The following is a 24,132-nucleotide window of genomic DNA, read 5'->3' on the forward strand; positions in this document are numbered from 1 at the left end:
ATGAAAAACAAACTGTGACTGAGACCGAGACATCACACCAGTGCAACGTCACCAACAACAACAACAACAATGACATCCAGCAGCTCTTCAAGAGGTCAAGAGGTCAAGCTTTGTACGAGAATAGACGCTGAATGCGTGCGTTGAAGAAAGTGGGATAGTTGAGACTTACAGGCAGAGGAGTGATCACTGTCATCTGTCATCAGCCTGACCAACAGTACCAGGGTCTGAGGTATTACATCACATTACATTACATTACATGTAATGTAATACCAGACAATAGAACGGTAGGGGCTGATTATTTTGGTACTATTCATAATGGAAACGCACAAAAATACCAAACTGTCTCCTCAAAGAAGTATTCATCAGTAACATAACACGTACAAAGAAGAAGAAGTGAATACAAAGCTCTGACAACACTTTGTCCAGATATGAACCTACCGGACTGTTCCTCTGGCTCCTCCTCCTGCTCAACGACAGGGTCTGCAAACACATCGTCCTTAGAACCTACACACACACACACACACACACACACACGATAAGTCTGACCATCACTGACATCACTGAGGATTCATAACCTTTGACCTAAAAGCACAATCTTGCTGTTCATTTATCTTTTGATGATCTTGTTTTTAAACTGTTTGGATTCAACTTTTCATTATTGCTATATTTTCCTTGTCTTTGATTTATTTCTCTTTGAATTGTCGGCCTTTAGCCTTCATGTTTCTCTTGTGTGTGTCCTTGTCTCCCTGCACTTGCTTTGTCAGTCTAAGAACCTTGTAAACTTGTATTCTTCAGGCTGATCTGTGTCTGTGCGAGGCATCATTTAAAAGTGAAGGACTGATTTTTGATACCAAGGAAAACATGAGACGAGATTAGACTTTAGCGATAATCTGGATTCTTGTTTAAGTCAATTGTGACACTGAGGGAAACTGAGCAGCCTGGAGGTTTATTCTCCTCTCATTCTTTGTCATCATCATCATCATCATCGTCGTGATCTGAGTGTTTTACGGCGTTCTGATGAATTCTGCAGGAATAATAGTTCAAATAAAACTTCCCACTAGTCACACAGATGCTGCACTTACTTTCCTTTGACCTGTATTGGGTTACCGCGGCAACCATGGTAGTTCTAATCTTTTCTTTTTAGGACCAATTAGTAATAACCTGCAAAGTTAGTAATTGTGTATGCCTTCAGTACCAAACAGTGCTTTGATGAGGGTGAGGTCTACGTTTACTACACTCTGGCCTCTCTCTCTCGTCGTTTAAGGACCCAGTCAATGCTGCTTTATGAACAGAGTTGTTATTATGGAGGGAAAGACCGTCTGACCTATCGCAGAGAGCGCTTCCTGTCGCGACTCCACCATTGCTTCTCTCTTTTTTTTCTCCTGCTTCTCAGCTTTCCTCATCTGTTTCTGTCGTTTCTGCCGTTCTCTCAGAGCACTTTTCACACTGGACACCCACGCTTGGTACGCCAGCTGAGAGAGGACACAACAAGAACCAGCAATAAATGTCATAAACATTGTGTTTGAATATCATCTACACAAGTGTATGAAGTGAGTCTGACCTGACATGCAGTGTGTTTGAGTGGTTTCTGTTCTTCAGACTGCAGCTCCTCCTCGTCCTCGCTGTCTGATTCAAACAGGTAGTATTCTCCTGAGTGCAGCACTGTGGAAACATCTCACATTCATCACAGGGAAGACTGCTGCTGAATCTGTGCTGTTACATGTGGAGGAAGCTGTCAGACCTGCAGCGTGGTCCAACCACGGCTGGTGCCACTTCTTCTGCTTACCAGACTTCTTCTTCTCTGTCTTGGTCTCTGGAGGGAAACGAGGGAAAGTTCGGTTTCAGGGGGAAGTGAGTCACACGACAATCATGCTTAAGGTTTTGGAAAGTTGGGATTTTTACTGTCCAATACTGATATCGCAGTATAATATTTGTCCAACACAGTCAGTCAGTCAGTCATCATCTAACCGCTTTATCCTCCACCAGAGGGTCGCGGGGGGTGCTGTGCCAATCTCAGCTACATCGGGCGATAGGCGGGGTACACCCTGGACAGTTCGCCAGTCCATCGCAGAGACAAAACAACCATTCACTCTCACTCCTATGGTCAATTTAGAGTGTCCAATTGACCTAATCCCCACATTGCATGTTTTTGGACTGTGGGAGGAAGCCAGAGAACCCGGAGAGAACCCACGCACACACGAGAAGAACATGCAAACTCCATGCAGAAAGGCCCTTGTTCCAACCGGGGCTCGAACCCGGGTCTTCTCGCTGCAAGGCGAGAGTGCTAACCACTACACCACCATGTGGCTTGTCCAATACAGTCATTTTACACAATTAAAACTACGTAGCTGTTGTGCTGATACATGTGCCACCTCCATCCATCCATCCATCCATCCATCCATCCATTTATTCATTTATTAATTTATTCATTCTCAGGGCCAATGTCAGCTGACATAGGGCAGGCGAGGTAAACCCTGGACAGATCGCCAGTCCCACCTACAACCATTTCAAGCTATTTTAAAGACATAATAATAATAACAATAACAATAGCAACAATAATGATAATAATAACAATTATGATAATAATAATAATAATAATTGGTTCATTGGTTCGTCCCTTATTTTGTTTTACTAAAAATCAATCTATTAACTTCACTGTAACGTGAGGTTAGATCAAAGGTCAGAAACATCAAATTAGAAAGAAAGAACTTCCTGGTGCAATTATAATATGATATGACAAAGTTGAAACACAATGGCAGCTGTGTGTGTCTTATCAGCTTGTTTGGATTTCTTCTGTCTCACACAGTCAAACACTGACTCGTGTTAAAGGCCTGGCGCCGGTGAATGTCCTGAATGTGTGTCAGTTTATTTGTTAAAGACAATCATTGAGTCTCTTTATCGTTAAGCAAAACAAGCTGATAAGACTCACAGCCCTAATATTGTTTTACTCATGTTTTTAGTGTTGCTCATAGAAACTATATTATGATCAAACTGCAAAGGTGCCTGTAAGTTTATCTCTAACTATCTCTATTTTGAGTTTCTTTTTCTTCCTTTAGTGTTTCATACTGACTCATGTGTGGTTACATGAAGCAGACACACAAAGCTAGTGTGCGTCCCCTTCATCTAGACTCTGACACGCTCCGGCTGTTAGCAACCAGCGACATCATATCAACTCAATGAATCTATAATGTCTTCACCTGGCCTTTAGGCAGCACAGAGGTTTGTAAACGTTCACACTGAAGTCCACGGTGAAAATCAGTGATCATCAACATCATCATCAGCATCATTACTTCTGCCCCCATCACAGTTCAAATGTGTCATTCTGTGGCTTCTGTGCTTGAAATCATTTGTTCACATTTACCTCTGTGACACAAGCTCATGTATGAGAGTTAACAGTTTACATGACGAGAGGAAAAACACTGATCCGTGGCCATGAAATACTCGTGAATTCACACAAAACAGGTAGAATGCCCATCCATCTACTGCGTTATGTTCCACGTAAGGTTCCACATGAGGTTCCATGTGAGGTTCCATGTGAGTGCACCCTGGACAAACAACCACCCACTCTCACACTCACACCTACAGTCAGTCGCTCATTTACTTCATCCCCATATCAGAATCCTCAGATTTACTTTATTGATCGCAATGTTTTTGGACAGTGGGAGGAACCCGGAGAAGCCGGAGAAAACCCACACACACACACAGGGAGAAATAGGTATTATGTGTGCACAAAATAAATACCATTAATAACATTGTCATGAATTACCGGGAGAGGACGTCACTCTTAATATTCTGTTTAAATAAATTAACTAATAAGGATTCCTTGCAATGCCAGGCTTTAAATAATATTTTTGTAATTCATTCCCAACCTCAAATAAAACTCAGTCACACTATCTCCGTCCATTTCGAAGCTTCAGCCCTCTTCATTACCTTTATTATTTCATCTACTTTATTGGCCAAGTTTGTGCACACTTTTCTCTCTGATACACTACTGCCACAGCCAGATACATGTCCCTGTGTGCCAGTGTCCCTGTGTCCCAATTTCCCTGTGTGCCAGTGTCTCTGTGTCCCTGTGTGCCAGTGTCCCAGTGTGTCAGTGTCCCTGTGTCCCAGTGTGCCAGTGCCAGTGTCCATATGTCCCTGTGTGCCAGTGCCCCCCTGTGTGCCAGTGTCCCAGTGTGCCAGTTTCCCTGTGTGCCAGTGTCCATATGTCCCTGTGTGGTGTGCCAGTGTCCATATGTCCCTGTGTGTCCAAATGTCCCTGTGTGCCAGTGTCCAAATGTCCCTGTGTGCCAGTGTTCCTGTGCCAGTGTCCCAATGTCCCTGTGTGCCAGTGTCCAAATGTCCCTGTGTGCCAGTGTCCAAATGTCCCAGTGTCCCAGACTGATCTCTGTGACACAGTGAGGTTTGCTGGATTTCTTTCACTTAGTGACATGGTGAGTTTTACCTGTGGTCAGACTCTGACTGGACTCGTCACTTGTTTTGTGTCCATCTCTGTATTTCTGCTGCTTGGAGCGAATTCTCTGCATTCTGAGAGAAGAGGAGACAAGAGACAAACAATGTGCTGATGTTTTGATAGAAGACAGAGCTGTGTGAAGACAGTGTGCACTTACGATCTCTTGAGCTGTGACAGAGACTTCTTCTCAGCTTGTTGGTGGAAGTCGATGTTCTTCACGATGCTGGCTCTGAAGAGCTCAAACCCCCTGGAGGGACAAACAGATGAATGAATGACTGAAGAATGACCATGAGCCAGGCACGTGTGTGAAAACATGGCTACAGGTGATGACATCAGGGGTTTTCAGATGAAAGAAACTGTGTACAGTGAGTAAAGGCATTATACAGACTTTTATTACGAGTTCTTCATTTATTTATGTAACCTCTTTAGTTCTGTTTTTCTCACAGTGTCAGTGCCGTTACCTGGAGGCCTGTTTGGCAGACGCCTGCAGCTCTGAGGTCACGTGCAGGAAGTAGAAGCTGAGGAAGACGCGTCTCTGCAGCAACAGGAAGAGAAAACAGATGCTGTCCCAGATGATGCCGGCCTCCTCCACGGGAAGACTGCAGCTCTTATCACTCACTGCTTTTGCTGTGAGGAAACACAAACATGTACCTGTCTGTCACTGCCTGCATACAAATAATGTTAAAGATGCAGAATAATCACCAAAGGTCACACACTTACGGTCATAATAGCCTTTGACTGTGCAAACCAGGCTGAAGAGCTGAATGACCCAACAGAAGCTCTTCTGCATCTCAGATACAAATACACACGCCAGGATCTGAAACACACACACACACACACACATTAAATCCTCATGTTAAACATTCCAACATCTTTTTGTTGTTGTTTGTTACGAGAAAGATAAAATATAGATAGAGATAAAATTCTATTTCAGTGAAAAACTTTCTACAAAATACAAACACAAACATAGCATCAGACTAGCACCAGATTAGCATCAGACTAGCACCAGACTAGCACCAGACTAGCACCAGACTAGCACCAGACTAGCATCAGAATAGCACCAGACTAGCACCAGATTAGCACCAGACTCTCACCACACTAGCACCAGAGCACAGTGAGCTTGATACTTACTGATAACATATTCTTTGATATAATAACTGCCACAGTGTAGATGATGAGGCAGTCCCACAGGACGAGGCGGGTCCTGGAGGGTTTGAGCAGCAGCCGTGTTCCAAAGAGCAGGAAGAAGAAGCAGGCGAGCAGGTAGCCCAGTCCAAACACCGAGATCCTGGTGGCTCCAGTGATGAAGACCACTGACAGCACAAACCAGAAGAGGTAACGAAACACCAGCACTTTAACCATGTCCAGGTAACTCCTGCAGGAGGACAGGGAGGGACAGAGACTCACAACTACAACAAGACATATGCTGGGGCAACTGCAGCGCGGTGATAGAGAAAGACATCTTTCCACTTGAAGGTTGTGGGTTTGATTCCTTAACCACACAATGCTTCTGATGGCTGTGGCAGTAGTGTGCAAATGGGTATGAAAGCTGTGTGATGGAAAACGTGCTGTATGAATGGGTGAATGGAAAAACTATAGTGTAAAGCAGCTTTGAGTGTCTCATGGTGACTTATAAATATAAATATAATCAATACAGTCCATTCACCGCATTCTGCAGCAAGTACATGCAAAGTGTGCATTTGTGAAGCTGTATGTGGATTATTGAATGTTGATCCTATTCTTATTATCCATATGTTTCTCTATGTGATACAGCAACATCCATGTTGTTCATTGACCACATACACATACATGGACACATACATGTACACATACAGTACATGTACAGATACATGGACATACATGTACAGATACATGGACATACATGTACAGATACATGGACATACATGTACAGATACATGGACATACATGTACAGATACATGGACATACATGGACATACATGTACAGATACATGTACAGATACATGGACATACATGGACATACATGTACAGATACATGGACATACATGTACAGATACATGTACAGATACATGGACATACATGTACAGATACATGTACATACATGTACAGATACATGTACAGATACATGGACATACATGGACACACATGTACAGATACATGGACATACGTGGACATACATGTACAGATACATATGCGATACATGGACATACATGTACAGATACATGGACATACATGTACAGATACATGGACATACATGGATACATGGACATACATGTACACATACATGGACATACATACAGATACATGGACATACATGTACACAAACATGTACAGATACATGGACATACATGGACATACATGTACAGATACATGGACATACATGTATATACATGTACAGATACATGGACATACATGTACAGATACAGGACATACATGTACAGATACATGGACATACATGTACACATACATGGACATACATGTACAGATACATGGACATACATGTACACATACATGGACACATACATGTACACATACAGTACATGTACAGATACATGGACATACATGTACAGATACATGGACATACATGTACAGATACATGGACATACATGTACAGATACATGGACATACATGTACAGATACATGGACATACATGGACAGTCTTCCAGAGGCTGTTCACCTGCAGTTGATGAAGTTGGGTGCTGGGTTAAAGAGTCGACCTTCCATTGGTTCAGGGTCGTCTGTGTTCTCTCCCGCCAGAACCATCCACTCCTCAGTGTGCTCACAGTCAAACACCCTCCACTGCTGAGACGCACACAACAACAACACAAAGTCCGCTGTGGAGACACACACACACACACACACATTTTATCATTTAAATGACTGCACTGTTTTTAGCTGGGTCATAGTACAGCATTAAAGGTTCAGTCAGGAGGATATTTTTTAGAGCAATTAAATTGTTTAAAAGTATTTTATAGCTTTATTATTATTATTATTGTTACAGAATATCCAACCAAATGTATTTATAAAGCACATTTAAAAACTACATTGTTGACCAAAGTAAAGCAAACATTTAAAAAACAAAACACACACAGCACTGAGGAAAAACTTCGGTCTCATGTGAAGTGACAAACCATGTCAGAGTTTGGGAGCTGCTACAGAATATTGTTATAGAAAATAGAGCCGTTTTTTTAGATTTTCTTATAGAACATAGAGCTTTTTAACACAACATTTTTTACAGGATATAGAGCTATATAACACATTTTAAGATATTTTAAATATTTTACAAAGGTTTATAGAATATAGTGGTGTTATATATATTTTAAATAATTCTTTAAAGATATATGTGACATGCATTTTACATCATTTTGTAGAATATATTGGATGTAACACACATTTTACCAGTATTATGTTCACTGAGCTATCTAACATGCATCAATACATGTTTTATAGAATTTTCAAGAGCTATTTAACAGTTATTTTATCACATTTCTATACAATATGAAGGTACACAACACAGGGACAAATAAAATGCTTTGAATGGTGAATCTTTTAATTGGATCACATATAGGAATTTAACTTATCAAATCAAATCAAAGTTTAAATGACAGCAACCTGGGCCAAAGGAATGAATGAATGAATGAATGAATGAATGAATGAATGAATGAATGATTGAACATGGCAGTACTGACCCATGAGGTTTTTGGAGTTGGGCACAGTGTAGAAGTCAGGCAGAAAAAGCCATTTGATGAGAGCTGAGTTCATCAACACTGGAGTTTTCCACCTCCATGGATAATCTGCACAATAACAGACACACAGGAGTTACACACAGCAGCTACACACAGCAGTGACACACAGCAGCTACACACAGGAGTTACACACAGCAGCTACACACAGCAGCTACACACAGCAGCTACACACAGCAGCTACACACAGGAGGTACACACAGCAGTTACACACAGGAGTTACACACAGCAGCTACACACAGGAGTGACACACAGCAGCTACACAGGAGTTACACACAGCAGCTACACACAGGAGTTACACACAGCAGTGACACACAGCAGTGACACAGCAGCTACACACAGGAGTGACACACAGCAGCTACACACAGGAGCTACACACAGCAGCACACTAAAGTACATCTCTTATTATACGTCTTATTCTAAGACAAACTAATGTTCATTTTAAAGTGATTACACACTTATATATACTTGTATACACTCAGTATATATTATTCAACCCTCCTGACCCTAAAGCATTGTGTACTTTACTGATGCAGAGGATTTTTGCATGACACGTTTATTACACTAAAGACAACCATTCCATTCTCTGGCAGCCTTCACTTGGGTGATGGTATGGTACAGTCAGGGTGGAGCTAGAGGGGCTCCACCCATGACAGTCACCTGATTGGTCGACAGAAAAACAATGTGACCGCCCACAGTCTATTCTCATACATAGTTTGACTTTGTCTTGTTGAGACAAAATCTATTGTTGTGTGTTGTGTCGCGCTCTATGTCGTTGTTGGCTCGGTGGCTCTCGGACACACGGCCTCACCCGCCTACACGAGCCTGAGCCAGGGCTTTACCATGATGGAAACACGGACAGACTGACCTATACAGAGAGCAGGTGGAATGCCCACACACAGAAGATACTGGTAGATCATGAAGATGGACAGGAAGAGACAGTATCTGGGCCAGATCCTGGCAATCGCTGCACGCCGCCGCTTCACCAAGATGGCCACCAACCAACAGCCGTGGATTATCACCAAGAAGTTCATCCGCTGGCCAATCACGTTCACCGTCATCAGGAAACAAATCTGCAATAATAAAACACAGACAATGAATTATGCAGCACCATGATCAGTCATTCCATTTTTTACCCTTTGTTTGTGTGTGTTTTTTCATTAAAGTGCAAATGTATATAAAGTGTAGAATGTGTGAAGATGAGAAAATCAGCTGATAAAACAAGAGAGGCTGTGTTACACGTGGTTATGACATCATTCACTCTGTGACAAAGAAAGAAAGAGGATTAATAAAATAAATGAAAGGAGTGTGTGTTGATGGAAAACCGAAAACATTACTAATGGATATGAACGATAAATAAGAATAAATGGTTCTATAATAACTGACGCTGTGGAAGAAACAAACTCATTCAAATAACATCTAATAATTATGCTGAAAGGAAACTACCTCCAGTCCAAATTTGTAGAAGGTGTAGTTGAGCAGGTACTTGATGCAGGGGACGAGGCCCTGGTCCAGAGTGTCTCTGGTGGCCGCGGGGAACAGGGCAGGGATGGTGGGGGGGGATCGTTGGAGCTGACGGTAGTGATGAGCCTGGTGACGATACACTGTCACCTCAAACACCAACAGCATCAGCACGAGTAAATGGTTCTGTGAAATATATATACAGTATAAACATAAATATATATATATATGCTGAGGAATGAAAGCACTGACAAAAGCCTGATATCACCTAACAAACAGGTCACACTCTGTGACCAGGACCAGGACTTACACCCTGTATATGAACATGCTGTGTTGAAATGTTGAGTGTCCTGCACTGAGCCGCCAACATTACCATCAATACAAAATCAGATTCAGATCAGATCTAAATGATTTGATTATCTTCACAAAGTCATCAAAGAGTAGTTTTAACACACTGATAACAATCTGTGACTTTTTTGAATCATCTCTTAAATGAGCCATTTTTGAGATTGAATAGTTTAGATTAGAAAAAGAAGAAAAACAGGTTGACTTACCAACCCATGGTGTTTCAATCACTTTAACTTTAACACTTTAAATCACAGCTTAAATCACGCACACGAAAATAAATCACAGTATGGGTTCATTTATATCCATACATACTTAAATTGAAAATGAATCAGGTCTCTGCATCTGTTACATACATATGACAAAACTAGCTGAAAACATGCACACACTATCAAAGTAACTGACACCAGTCAGAAACTCAAACCTTGCTGTATCCCAGTACTGTGGCGTCTTTCCTGATGCCAAACCACGTGGCTGGATCCACTGGCTCATCGTACAGAGATGAGTTCAGCGTCTCCTCTGGTGACAGGTTGGTTTCATTCAGTAATGGCTGCAAAGACACAAAATCAAGAGTGATCTGATCAGCTTATCAGCCTAACAGACCACTTAGGTCACAAAATACAGGTTTACTTGTGGTTCCTAGAGTCTGTAAGAGTAGAATGGGAGGCAGAGCCTTCAGTTACCAGGCTCCTCCTCTCCTGTGGAACCAGCTTCCAATGATAGTTCGGGAGGCGGAGCCTCTCTCTGTATTTAAAGTTAAACTTCAAACTTTCCTTTTTGATAAAGCTTATAGTTAGAGCTGGTTCAGGGAAACCTGGACTCTTAGCTCTTAGTTCTGCTGCTATAGAACTAAACTGCTGGGGGATTTTCCTGTGGTACACGCACATTCACTCTCTCACACTCAGGATTTGATTATGACTTTTTATATGTCATTAACCTTGTCTCTTTCTCTTCCTAGTTTGTGTCTTTCCTTCTCTCTCTCTCTCTCTGTATTCTCATCATGCAGGTTGCAGGATCCAGATCCAGTTTTCGAGGCTATCCATATCATACATATCATCACCATTATTATTGTGCTATAATTAAAAAGTCGATATCAGTAACTGTATAAACTTGTAACCTGATACAGTTGTTGTGTATCTGCTGCTGGTCTCCCTCTCTCTCTTCTGTCTCTCCCTCATCTCCCTCTTGTCCTTTCTCTCCCCCCATTTTCTGTCCCCCACCTCTCCACTGTCCCCCACTTTTCCTTTCACCCCAACCGGTCGAGGCAGATGACCGCACATCTCTGAGCCTGGTTCTGTCAGAGATTTCTTCTTCTGTTAAGAGGGAGTTTTTTCTCTCCACTGATGCCTAGTGTTTGCTCATTGTGTGAACTGTTGTGTTTCTCTGCTCTCTTTGATGTTGTCTATGTACAGACCTGAGATCATGTATGTTATGATTTGGCGCTATACAAATAACATTGAATTGAATTGAATTGAATATGAATCTGAAACCCTCTGTCCTGACTACGACTATGTTAGAGGACACATGTGGTCACATACCTGACATATTATAGACTGACTCCATCCCATGGATTTATTTAACACTGATTTCTATTTTCTAACAGTTACTTATTTCATGTTACAGCAGCATGAGTAGAGCTTTGATTCACTCAACTGTCTCTCTCTCTCTCTCGCTCTCTCACATACATGACACACACAAACTCAGTGTCATCAAAAACATCAGTGAAGTTACACTGACAGACAGACAGACAGACAGACAGACAGACAGATCTTACCTTGCTGCAGTTACTGGAGTACTCTACAGGGTTGACAACACTGAGCTGATACAGCATCTTACACACAATGATGACGCACACCCAGACCGTGGACAGACAGGAAGCCATGTGCCTGAAGCGACTGTAGGGCATGGCCAGGGACCACAACACCACCAGGACCAGGTTCATCACAGACGGCTGCCGACAGACCATGTTTAGACTTCAGTGAAACTATTCAAACATGAGTGTGTTCAAGAACGTTCACTGGTTTTTTCAGGCAGGTTATCCCGAGAAACGGCTTCATTTGAATCAAGATAATGGACTGATCAATGAAAACTGATAACTTCTGTTCACACTTGTGCAATAAGATACTTATGACAAGATAGAGTTTGTACAATAGCACATTTTCAATACATTTATATGTTCAACTGTAAAGAACTGTACTGTGCAGATCACACACACACACACACACTCCACACACACACACACACACATCACACACTGACACACGCTGCACACACACACACACATTACACATTATTACCGCACAACACACACACACAACACCCGTGCACACACACACCTGCACACCTACGACACACACACACACAACACATACACACACACACGCATTACACGCACACACACACACACCCACACAGCACACACCACAGACACACATACACACCCGCACACACACACTGTGTCGGTACCTCTTGAAGCGCCACCCAGACAGAGAAGAAGGCCACCATTTTGAGGATGTGCAGTTCCAGAAGCCTCCAGAGAAACACCTGAACTTTGGTGAGCGTGTCAGAGAATCTTCTGGACAGATCCAGCAGCCTGTCCATCACCAGACCCCACTTACTGGGCACCAACACCTCTTAACAAGAGAAGAAAGACAAGAGAGAGAGTCAAGATGTAATGAGGAGATGGAGGGTAGAATATAAATAATGTGAAGCTTCTGATTTTTAATGTATTTATGTATTTGACACAAAGCCACAAAAACTCAAAATTCACATCAAACGCAGTGATTAACATCGTTCGTCGAGCCTGTTTGTTAAATTTGATGTGGAACCTTTTCACTTCACAATGAAGGTAAGAAAATGAGCTTTGACCATGAAGTTTACCTTCATCTTCAGACTCCTCATCTATGGTCATGGCCAGGTCTTCCTCCTCTAAGTTCTCTGCGTCACCACCACAGTCCATCTGTTCAGTCGTCCCTCTGCTCTTCTTCCTGGAGACACATTGTCTCATTAGCAAAAATAAAGACTTTTGGATCCACTTTAAAATAACACTAGCATTATGAATAATAAACTAATACACTCTTACTCTTATTAATGTTATTAATTAGTAACTACTATTCATAAATGTTGTGACTACAAATGATACAGTGAAAAGGTGTCTATGACACTTGAATCCGTCCAAAATATGTCATTTCTGTTGCTCGACACATTTCAAAAGTATAAATCAGGCTTGTTTGTAAAAAGGTAGCAGAATCTAAACTGAACGGTGCAAAACAGCAACAACAAAAGTGACAATATGACAAAAGAACCAGCGTCAAAGAAAGGCTGTGTTACCTTGGTACGGGTGTGACATGCTCCAGGTTAGTGATCCTCATGAAAGGCTTGTGGAAGTAGTGCAGCTGCAGGATACAGGCCAGCAGGAAGAAGCCCGGAATCACAATACTGGTGAAGAGCTCTGACAGAGCAAATGTCTCCAGACCTATGGCTGACAGCCTGAGGACATCCAAACATGAATCAGATCAGTGGCCCCTGAAGTCTGGGTCAGGACCCACAGATGTTTTCAGGGTCCCTCTAAGAAATGTTCACTTAACATTTTAGTTCAGACGTTAAGATTGAAATAATGAATTATTCATTTACTAAACATGTCTTGATTTATTTGGTTACCAACTAAAAATGATATTAGGTTTTCAGACATGGCTTAAAGCAGTCACTTCATTATGAAAAGTGGATCTCCATATAGAAAGTTTGGGAATCACTGGTTCCTAAAGTCCGGGTCAAGACTCTTTTTCTGGGTCCCCAAATACATTCGCAATTTTCCCAGTCTTTTAGTGAAGATTCATGTGTCACTAAACATTATTACTAAACACGGTTACCAACTTAAAATGATATTAGATGTTACAGACGTGGCTGTGTATATACACATACAGTACTGTGCAAAAAAAACATCCTCTACAAGTGTCAAGTACCTAAATCTAATACTTTATTATATATATATACTGTATATACATATATATGTATTCATGTTCAATACTAAACATGCTCATTTGTAAGAATGAGACAGAGTGAAATATCAGGTAATATGACATACTGTTCTTCTGTGAAGCCAGTGAAGTTTCTCCAGTATTGAGGAAAGTCTTCAAACTGGTAAGTGTAGACGGCAATGAGCACCAGCATGGTGTAGGCCACAACAAGCCACCAGAAAAGCTTCAACAGACGCCTCCAGAGAGAATAGTACACCTGGAAAACATGTACAAGATACTCATTAGTGATGCGTATCATTAGTGCGTTTTTTTGACTTCCCAAACAAAACAGCAGCATTTGCCCAAGATCTCTTGGAAATGATTACTTTACTCATGAATATGCAAATTAACCAGCTGATCTACTGGGATGTTCACACAGGAGGGTTTACAGAGAACGATCCAAAAAATATCTGGGGAGAAAATGCCTTGTTCATATCAGTCCAGTACAGCAATGTTAAACCTTTTAAACTTTATTTGTGCTATTTCTAACTATTTCAAGGACATAAACCTGTGAAACAAATATTCTTCTCCCATAAAGATGACATAATCAGCCAAACATGCTGCTGCTGCTGATTTTTATTTACATTTTTACATTATGTGCATAGTGAAGCATACAATACAATAAGATTTTTGTGTTGTATTGTATTTCCCATTTTTATCTGTACAATGTCCAATCCAGTGATTTTGACCAGTGATTTTGATTTGATTTGAAGACCACACTGGGTGTCACTCTAGCCTCTTTATTAGATATCCTTTGTACCTAATAAAGTGATCACTGAGTTTATAAAACGTGGTCTGAGGGCTTGAGCAAGTGAACAATGCTTGCAGGTCTGGTTCTACCTGATAGAGACAGAGGCAGAGCAGGAACAGCAACATGTAGATGATCTTGTATCCAACAAGTTTCCCAGCAAAGGAGACCATGATGAACATCCCTCCACACACGTAGATCCAGTATTTGGCGTAAGAGCTCATCACCATGCCTCCCAAAACTTTCAGCACTGACTCATCACCAGCCCCCTCTGTTGGAGAGGAACATACATGTCAACAACTGTGACACAGGGATGAAGGAACAGTACATAAAGGATCTAAAATGGGATTTATTGTGATCATTGCAGTGAGTTGTGTTTAGCAGCAGCGGCCCCTCCTGCGCTTGTTCATGTGTCATGTGAGTGACAGGTGAGTGACAGGTGAGTGTCAGGTGAGTGACAGGTGAGTGTCAGGTAAGTAACAGGTGAGTGACAGGTGAGTGTCAGGTGAGTGACAGGTGAGTGTCAGGTGAGTGTCAGGTGAGTGACAGGGTGAGGACAGGTGAGTGACAGGTGAGTGTCGGGGTGAGTGTCAGGTGAGTGACAGGTGAGTGACAAGTGAGTGAGTGACAGGTGAGTGACAGGAAGTGAGTGTCAGAGTGACAGGTGAGTGTCAGGTGAACAGGTGAGTGACAGGTGGTGAGTGTCAGGTGAGTGACAGGTGAGTGTCAGGTGAGTGTCAGGTGAGTGACAGGTGAGTGACAGAGTGAGGTGAGTGTCAAGTGAGTGAGGTGACAAGTGAGTGTCAGGGTGAGTGTCAGGTGAGTGACAGGTGAGTGTCAGGTGAGTGTCAGGTGAGTGTCATGTGAGTGACAGGTGAGTGTCAAGTGAGTGTCAGGTGAGTGTCAGGTGAGGACAGGTGAGTGTCAGAGTGTCAGGTGAGTGACAGGTGAGTGACAGGTGAGTGTCATGTGAGTGACAGGTGAGTGACAGGTGAGTGTCAAGTGAGTGTCAGGTGAGCGACAAGTGAGTGTCAGGTGAGCAACAAGTGAGTGTCTGTCAGGTGAGGTGAGTGTGAGTGACAGGTGAGTGACAGGTGAGTGACAGGTGAGCAACAAGTGAGTGTCAGGTGAGTGTGGGTGAGTGTCAAGTGAGTGACAGGTGAGTGACAGGTGAGTGACAGGTGAGTGTCAGGTGAGTGACAGGTGAGTGACAGGTGAGTGATCAGAAGAGCATCTTCAAACTGATCTTGTATGTAATGTATGGAAGATGGTTATCACCTTTTGAATGAACACACAGTAATACAGGCATGCTCATTCTGAATGAAACATACAGTCGCTGCCAGTTGGAATGTAGACAATAGTTCACCTAATAAAACATTTAGATTATTTATACATTATTTATCTCCATAGGGAAATTCCTCTCTGCATTTAACTCAACCTCTACTAGGAACCTTCTGAAGTAAATGGTCTGTATTTAGAGCTTTTCTGGTCTTGACAATCACTCAAAGCTGCGTCACACCACAGTTTTTCCATTCACCCATTCACACCCATTCACTCACACTTTCATACAGCGCATTTTCTATCACTCATATTTCATACCCATTCACATGCTGCAGGCACAGCCGTCAGGAGTTAAGTGTCTCGTCCAAGGACACATCTGCACGTAGAGCAGAGCAGGGAATCAAACCCACAACCTGAGCTACCGTCACCCCCTACCTTTGACCTGAAGTTCCCTTTCCACTATCCTAACAATATGTCCGCTGTTTTATCTCACTGTCAGAAAACCTCAAAAAACACAGAAGATGTTGATCTACTGCTGCCTCCAGTTCAAATGTGGTTTTTGAAATCCTGTCCCTGAACAGGAACAGTTTAAAAACTTCAGTTTCCAGTTGGAAAATGTTTTCTACCAGTGAAATAAACTGCTAAGCAGACTGTATATCATACACCGGAGTAGTCCATTTTATTAGTTGAGTTTAGTTAATTGACTAGAATTAGTGTAAAGGCATGTTTTTAAAGTCAGGATTAGGTAAGTAGTAGTTAGGGTTGAGGGGAAAGTAAGACGTCATCAGGAAAACTGTTTTGCCGTGTGCGTGTGTATGTGTATGTTTACATAAACGTGTGTGTTAAAAAAGACCTCCAACAGTGACTTCCTGTAGTGGTGCAGTGGCCATCTTCCTCTTCCTGCTGAAGTTTTCCTTCACTGACTGACGCACTAACAGCCAGAATGTTAATGTGAACAGAATCTGTAAAAGAGAGAGGGATAATAAACACAGGCAAAACATGACCTCTACTGTCTAATCAACACTTACTTTAAAGTAAAATAATTATGACCTTCTCCTTTCGTTTGTTCGTTCGTTTGTGAGTGAATTTGCATGACTTGTGCTGATTTATGTATGTATGCAATTATAATATATGAAAAAGAAGAATAAAATATAATGTAATATTATAGGTGGATCCCTATCCTGCAGCTTGGCTCCAGTGCTGGTGTTAGATCTGTTGTGTATCACTTGACTTTATGGACATCGCTCTGCTTCCAACAGCCACTTTCAGTGATGAAAGACTTATGTTTAACAATAAACATGACTGAGTCATAAAACGCGACATGTTTCATTTCCTCATCATAAAATCATCACATATCCCTGCCTTGATCTTACCATGGCTCCCAGTCTGAGACAGGGATACTGGGCTCTGTCCAGTCCCAGCTGTCTGAGGCTCATGGTTCCCACAGTGGTGGGCAGCTCAGGCTGAAGCTCCATGGCCCACACATACTGTAGACAGCACAGAGCCAGGCCGTAGTGCAGGATGAACGGAGAGCACAGCGTGGCTGCGTGGCGTCTATAGGGAGACACACAATAACAAAAGTAGTAGTAGTATCCCCCTCTCTCACACCGACTAACTTCATGTCCTCTTTCACTACATCCATAAACCTTCTCTTTGGTCTTCCTCTAGACCTCCTGCCTGGCAGTTCCAACCCTAGCATCCTTCTACCAATATACTCACTATCCCTCCTCTGTACATGACCAAACCATCTCACTCTGGCCTCTCTGACCTTATCTCCAGAACATCTAACATGTGCTGTTCCTCTGATTGACTCATTCCTGATCCTATCCATCTTCGTCACTCCCAAAGAGAACCTCAACATCTTCATCTCTGCTACCTCCAGCTGTTTCCTGTCTTTTCCTCAGTGCCACAGTCTCTAGACCATACAGCATCGCTGGTCTCACCACTGTCTTGTATATCTTTCCTTTCATTCTGGCTGATACTCTTTTATCACACATTACCCCTGACACTTTTCTCCACCCATTCCAACCAACACGTTTCTTCACCTCTTTCCCACAATCTCCACTGCTCTGGACTGTTGACCACCTTCTTTATCTCCACTCCCTGTAGCCTCATGGTTCCACTTGGGTTTCTCTCATTCAGACACATATATTGTGTCTTGCTGCGACTAACCTTCATTCCTCTCCTTTCTAGAGCATATCTCCACCTCTGGAGCTTTTCCTCCACCTGGTGTCTGCTCTCACCACAGATCACAATGTCATCTGCAAACATCATAGTCCATGGAGATTCCTGTCTAACCTCATCTGTCAGTCTGTCCATCACTACCGCAAACAAGAAGGGACTCAGAGCCGAACCCTGATACATATATATACATACACATATATGGATATACATACATGGAATACACAAAATCACATTCATAAAAGTTTGACAATAGTCAGTTTCATTGTTTCTAACACATACATTCATTCATTTTAACATTAAAAAGCCAAAGGAATAAAGCAGGTATTATCTGAAATTAAATGTGATAAGTGCATTTTAAAATCATGTTATACAGATGATTTACAGTAGATATTCTGTGTGTGTGCAGCATTATATCCACATACTGTATATTTCATATATGAGGATAACCTAAAAATATCCATGTATTATTGATAAGATATTATTTCTATTACCCAGCCTTACATGGTGGTAGTTCAGTCTAATCTTATTCTTGCAAAATGTATGGAACAATATGTTAGATCTATCTTGTATTCATTGTCTACTGCTTTATCCTCCACATGAGGGCCGTGGGGGGCCGGAGCCAATCCCAGCTGACATAGGTGAAAGGTGGGGTCACACCCTGGACAGGTCCCCAGTCCACCACAAACAACCATTCACTGTCACATTCTCATCGAGTGTTTGATTAACCTCTGCATGTGAGAACACACACACACACACACACAGGGATTCAAACTGGCAACCTACTTGCTGTGAGGCAACAATGCTCCTCCCAGCAACCCTCATGAGGAGGATAAATCAGTAGAAAATGAGGGACAGCCTAAGTCTAATTCCACTCTTACAGTCACATTTAAAGACATTATTAATCACAGTTTAGTGTGAACAGAACCTGGCACGAAGGATCCAGATGAGACACGCCCACAGCAGCAAGACGAAGGTGAGCCAGCTGTGGTAGGTGATGCTCCACACCTGAACAATGGGGACACACACACATGAGAACCACAACTACTGCTTTTAGTTGTTTACTCAGATATGACAGACCACATCAGAATACTCAACATGTGATTCAGTGGAGTGCAAAACAGAGGTGTCAAACTGATGGCCCGCGGGCCACATGCAGCCCCCCCAATTGATTCCATGGGGCCCACCACTTACCTCCATACATTTCAAATCTGTGTTAGTGAGCGGAGATAATCCATCCCACCTCACAGGTGTGGCTTATCAAGATGCTGATTAGACAGCATGAATATTGCACGGTGCCTCAAAGCCACAGATGTCGCAAGTTTTGAGGGAGCGTGCAATGTTCATTTCTCTACCATGAGCATCTAACCTGCCTCACAACCGCAGACCACGTGTAACCACATCGGCCCAGGACCTCCACATCCAGCAGGTTCACTCACAGAACTGGACATTTACTTTGTAAACTGTTCACAAATTTACATCACAGCACACATAAGCTGTTGATCCACTGCTGCCTCCATCAATAAGGTCCATCCGAGTGAAGACCAGCAGCGTGTCCCTGAGGCTAAAAACACTTATTTATGGACTTTTTTCAGGAATCTGGACTGTCGTGTATCGAATAGTTTAAAAAGTTGTTGTTTTCTCATATTTACCATCATGGCTATGAGAGCACAGACGTAGCTCTGCTGCATGACCACCTTCCCCAGCAGGAAGAATGGACTTTCACTCTGTTGACCACCGGGGGAGCCGCTAACACCTGGAGGAAATGAATAACACTGTGTCAGTATACAGAACATAATGCTGAACAATAAAATAAACAGCTGTGGGTGGTGATACAGAGATATAATGACGCATGTGACAGGCTTTTATTACATTTGAGAAGTTACTGTTTCCAGGTTATTAAACTTTGACTCGTGTGTTTACAGTCTGGCCGTCGTGTATATGCTTGTTCCGGAGGGTGGGGTTGTACAGGTTGTAGACAAAGAAATATCCCCACAAAGATAGGTTTTTAAGTTTTTTTGAACTCACAAAAATATAAATACAAGTACACACAGAGAGATTCAGTCAAACTTATGATTTAGGACATTTCTGCGTGTGTTTAATACCTAAGATTGGCTGATTCTCTCCAGCCACAGTTTCTCCTCCACTGCTTTCTGACATGATCATGAGCTGAAAAAGAGCAGAATATGTACATGTTATGGAGAGGACAGTGTCATATGTTCACGTCATACTATGACCAAGTACTTCTACAACTGTATGCTATTTTACTGATCTTGACTATTTCTTGTGCCCACATTTCCATCGTTGTACAGCAAATGAAAGAATAGAAGCCCAGGTTTAAGGAGCTATTTAAATGAATATTATGACAAATAAATCATATTAAGATGCTGTCAATAAAATCTGACTGTTGTGTATTACCTCAGTGTCAGCTTCACAGTTTTCATTCTGTTGATTCCATGATGTTAACTCCACCATCTCCTCCTTCGCCTCCTTCTCCCTGTCGTGCTGCTCTTCCTTAACCTGCTCAAAACAAACACGAAAGACACGAAAGAAACAACTGAGCAAGTTCATGCTTTTCAAAAAATGAAATGAAAAGTGAAAATTATAATCACAATATAGTAACCAGTAACCAGTGAGACCAGCGTGGAAGCTGTGAGCTGGACACTATTGTAGGTTCAGTTAGAAAATTAGTTTATTCACTGGAGTGAATTAAACAGTTACTTTAGTGGGCGGGGCTAGATTCAAGTCATGTATTCATTTTTTTTATCACGATCATTAAGCGATTACTAAAATAAACACCTACTATTCTGATAACTGTCTATGTACAGTGCCTTGAGATAATGTATGTTATGATTTGGCGCTATACAAATAAAATTGAATTGAATTGAATTGAATTGAATAACCAAGTGTTTTAATAACAATTGAAACAAACTTGTTGACTTTGCAGCTTCTTAAATGTTTCCTTTGCTCCATAAAACAAAGAATCATTAAGGATCATTAAAACTGAATCCTTTTGTTTTGTGGACATGAGAAGACACCGAAACCACATCAACTGCAACATACAATTAGAATATCAGGATTAAATAGCAAGATTAAAAAAGTGACTGAATTCTGATGTAAATACCAGATTATACACCTTCACCTTCTCTAAATAATTGATTTTAAGCCTTTTATTGTGAGATACTTGCAAGAATTCACACCAAATAATCCTGGCATTTGAGTATAGGCATATTCAAATGATTATTTATAACATATATTATAATGTACATGGTAGTCTTCATAAAACAAGGCCTTGGCCTCAAGTTCATGTAAAATTCATATTATAACACCAAGGAAAACCAATCACTTTTTATTTGAAAGCAATTATACACCACACAAGCATACTTACTACTTTAAATGCTACACAGTGGACCTTTAATCAGAACTAATAAAGAAGCAAGAGCAGATACCTGGTTAGACGCTCCATGACATCCTGTCTTGAGAACAATTGCAATGGCGATGTAGAGAAGGAACAGTATTCCTGGGTTGACGTAAACAGGCCAATCATGATCACTATTGAGGTTGAGTTCATAGGACGAGGAGCAGTTTCCTGGTATGATGAAGTCCTTCAGACCAAAGAGTCTACATAGGAAGAGAGGTAAAGACATAAGAGTTAATATGAAGTGTGGCTGTATGAGGTAATGCACTAGCTAGAACCCCCCGCTAGCTAGAACACTGCGCTAGCTAGAATCCTGCACTAGCTAGAATCCTGCACTAGCTAGAACCCTGCGCTAGCTAGAACCCCCGCTAGCTAATACACTGCGCTAGCTAGAACCCTGCACTAGCTAGAACCCTGTGCTAGCTAGAACCTTGCACTAGCTAGAACCTTGCACTAGCTAGAACCCTGCGCTAGCTAGAACCTTGCACTAGCTAGAACCCTGTGCTAGCTAGAACCCTGCACTAGAACCCTAGAACCCTGTGCTAACTAGAACCCTAGCTAATACACTGCTAGCTAGAACCTGCACTAGCTAGAACCCTGCACTAGCTAGAACCCTGCACTAGCTAGAACCCTGCACTAGCTAGAACCTTGCACTAGCTAGAACCCTGTGCTAACTAGAACCCTGCGTACTACCACACAAAAAGCCCAAACTATCCCTTTAACGCTGACATTTGGGAACATCGTGGTTAGAGGAGCAAATCAATTTTCTTATTTCAGTTTTTACAACTCAGTGATAGAGCATAGATCTGTTTGTCTGTCCATTTCAGTTCATAGCCTTAAAACATGTAATATTTGTACTAAAGCAAAAGAAAAAATGCACCTGTGAACTTAAAATCTAAGTATTTGCATAATCATAAGCGTGAAAGAAACAACAGAGTCCAAGTCCAGCTTTGAAAAGGCTTGTGGTCAACACTGTAACAGGATAGTGACACATTACTCATGAAGAATTAGTAGCAACAAGTACATCTATAAATAGATTAGGAAAATAAAGAGGTGATACTCGTGAGACTACATGAAGCCCAAATACAGAGTGTTCAGCTCAGTGCAGTACAGCTGTTAAGGGACTACAGTATTTTTAATTCCCCCTGAGATAACTCTGGCTCACAGAACGAAACCCAATACACAATCAGGCTTTTTGAAACAATACCGTTTAATGCTTTTCTGAATAGTCACATTTAAAATCAAAAACACAGACATCATCATATTCAAAGTAGCGTGTTGGTAGCCTCCACGAAAACACAAGGATTTTTCTCCCAAAATGCCAGAGATATGATATGCTGAGTGGCACGCGGAGATTTATAAGACTGTTTCACTCATTCTCACCCAATCACACATTCACGGACAAGTGTCTTGCCCAAGGACACTCAGCCTGTAGACCAGCGGAGCCGAGAATCTAACCCACAACCTTCCAGTTGAAAGATGACTCACTCTACCACTGAGCCACCGACCCCCACAATTGTCTTTGGTACGATGGCCTGGGGTTTGAACAACCAACCAGAGGCCACCAGTCTAACCACTAGCTAATGTGTGTGTAATTACATATACAACTGTGTATAAATATGTGCATATGTATAAACAGGATATATATGTATATTTACAGTAATCATAACTTCTGATGACTGAGCAACTGTTTGTCAGTCAAACTGAATAAAGACACGTCATCCTGGATACACAAATAAAAGCACTGACATCAGCTCCTGGGTTCTTGGGTGAAGGTCAGACTTTGCAGACTGATGAACGTCAGGTAAAGTGAGACTGACACAAACACTGGGAAGAAACTGAGACGTTAGAATGCTGCAAGACCAGTTCATCTTTCTTATTCTCCATTTCAGGGCGATGAAGGTTTGCTGATAGAATGCTAGCCAGCCGCTACACGTCACAAATCATTCCACACATTCCAGTCCTGAAATCCCACTCTGCATACATTTCTCTCTTCTAACTAAGACATTCAGGAGCGTTGCAACACTTCAGGCAAAGCAGACAGCTGCCGTGGGGGCCGCAAGCTGAGAGACGACCCATGAAAATGGCTGAGTAACTTGAGCTGGTTTCACACCTGCACTTAAGTCTGTAGAATGCAAACGTGTGCAAAAGCATTTTTCCAGAATTTCATCTTTCACTACAGAGATTGTCCTCTTTGCACGTTGTATATTTGACTTTTAAATAGTTAGTTTTTATTAATCCCCTTAGGGAAAGTATTCCTCTGCATTTTGACCCATCCTAGAATTAGGAGCAGTGGGCTGCCACACTGAGTGGCGCCTGGGGAGCATTGGGGGTTGGGTACCCCAGCCCTCTTTGGCCGGGTGGGGATTTGAACCGGCGACCCTCTGGTTAAAAAACACAGTAAAGAATTAAAGAGTGGAAACTGTTTCCCTCCAGTGTCTGGCCTTGTTTTCTAGTGGCCGTCATCTTGTACCACCATGTTTCTACACCAGTGCAAATGCACA

The 24,132-nt window shown here is 42.0% G+C and overlaps 1 protein-coding gene across 1 annotated transcript in view; it reads right to left on the minus strand.

The window, feature by feature from the left end:
* Window positions 1–24,132, minus strand: part of piezo1 (piezo-type mechanosensitive ion channel component 1) — a 65,754-nt gene that overhangs the window by 25,088 nt on the left and 16,534 nt on the right. Inside the window, exons 6-32 of the mRNA XM_044016796.1 lie at window positions 21,660–21,831; window positions 20,629–20,730; window positions 20,316–20,379; window positions 19,863–19,966; window positions 19,139–19,218; window positions 17,403–17,583; window positions 16,883–16,991; window positions 14,841–15,019; window positions 14,069–14,217; window positions 13,315–13,473; window positions 12,865–12,971; window positions 12,451–12,617; window positions 11,759–11,935; window positions 10,409–10,534; window positions 9,625–9,825; window positions 9,047–9,251; window positions 8,125–8,229; window positions 7,113–7,269; window positions 5,588–5,831; window positions 5,177–5,273; window positions 4,918–5,083; window positions 4,614–4,703; window positions 4,448–4,530; window positions 1,742–1,813; window positions 1,562–1,662; window positions 1,325–1,472; window positions 439–504 (exon numbers count right to left, since the gene is read on the minus strand). Of these exons, the coding sequence (XP_043872731.1) occupies window positions 439–504; window positions 1,325–1,472; window positions 1,562–1,662; window positions 1,742–1,813; window positions 4,448–4,530; window positions 4,614–4,703; window positions 4,918–5,083; window positions 5,177–5,273; window positions 5,588–5,831; window positions 7,113–7,269; window positions 8,125–8,229; window positions 9,047–9,251; window positions 9,625–9,825; window positions 10,409–10,534; window positions 11,759–11,935; window positions 12,451–12,617; window positions 12,865–12,971; window positions 13,315–13,473; window positions 14,069–14,217; window positions 14,841–15,019; window positions 16,883–16,991; window positions 17,403–17,583; window positions 19,139–19,218; window positions 19,863–19,966; window positions 20,316–20,379; window positions 20,629–20,730; window positions 21,660–21,831 (3,611 nt within the window). The remainder of the gene's footprint in view (window positions 1–438; window positions 505–1,324; window positions 1,473–1,561; window positions 1,663–1,741; window positions 1,814–4,447; window positions 4,531–4,613; window positions 4,704–4,917; window positions 5,084–5,176; window positions 5,274–5,587; window positions 5,832–7,112; window positions 7,270–8,124; window positions 8,230–9,046; window positions 9,252–9,624; window positions 9,826–10,408; window positions 10,535–11,758; window positions 11,936–12,450; window positions 12,618–12,864; window positions 12,972–13,314; window positions 13,474–14,068; window positions 14,218–14,840; window positions 15,020–16,882; window positions 16,992–17,402; window positions 17,584–19,138; window positions 19,219–19,862; window positions 19,967–20,315; window positions 20,380–20,628; window positions 20,731–21,659; window positions 21,832–24,132) is intronic.

This window comes from Solea senegalensis, unplaced genomic scaffold (genome assembly GCF_019176455.1).
Source record: "Solea senegalensis isolate Sse05_10M unplaced genomic scaffold, IFAPA_SoseM_1 scf7180000014804, whole genome shotgun sequence".
NCBI classification, from domain to species: Eukaryota; Metazoa; Chordata; class Actinopteri; order Pleuronectiformes; family Soleidae; genus Solea; species Solea senegalensis.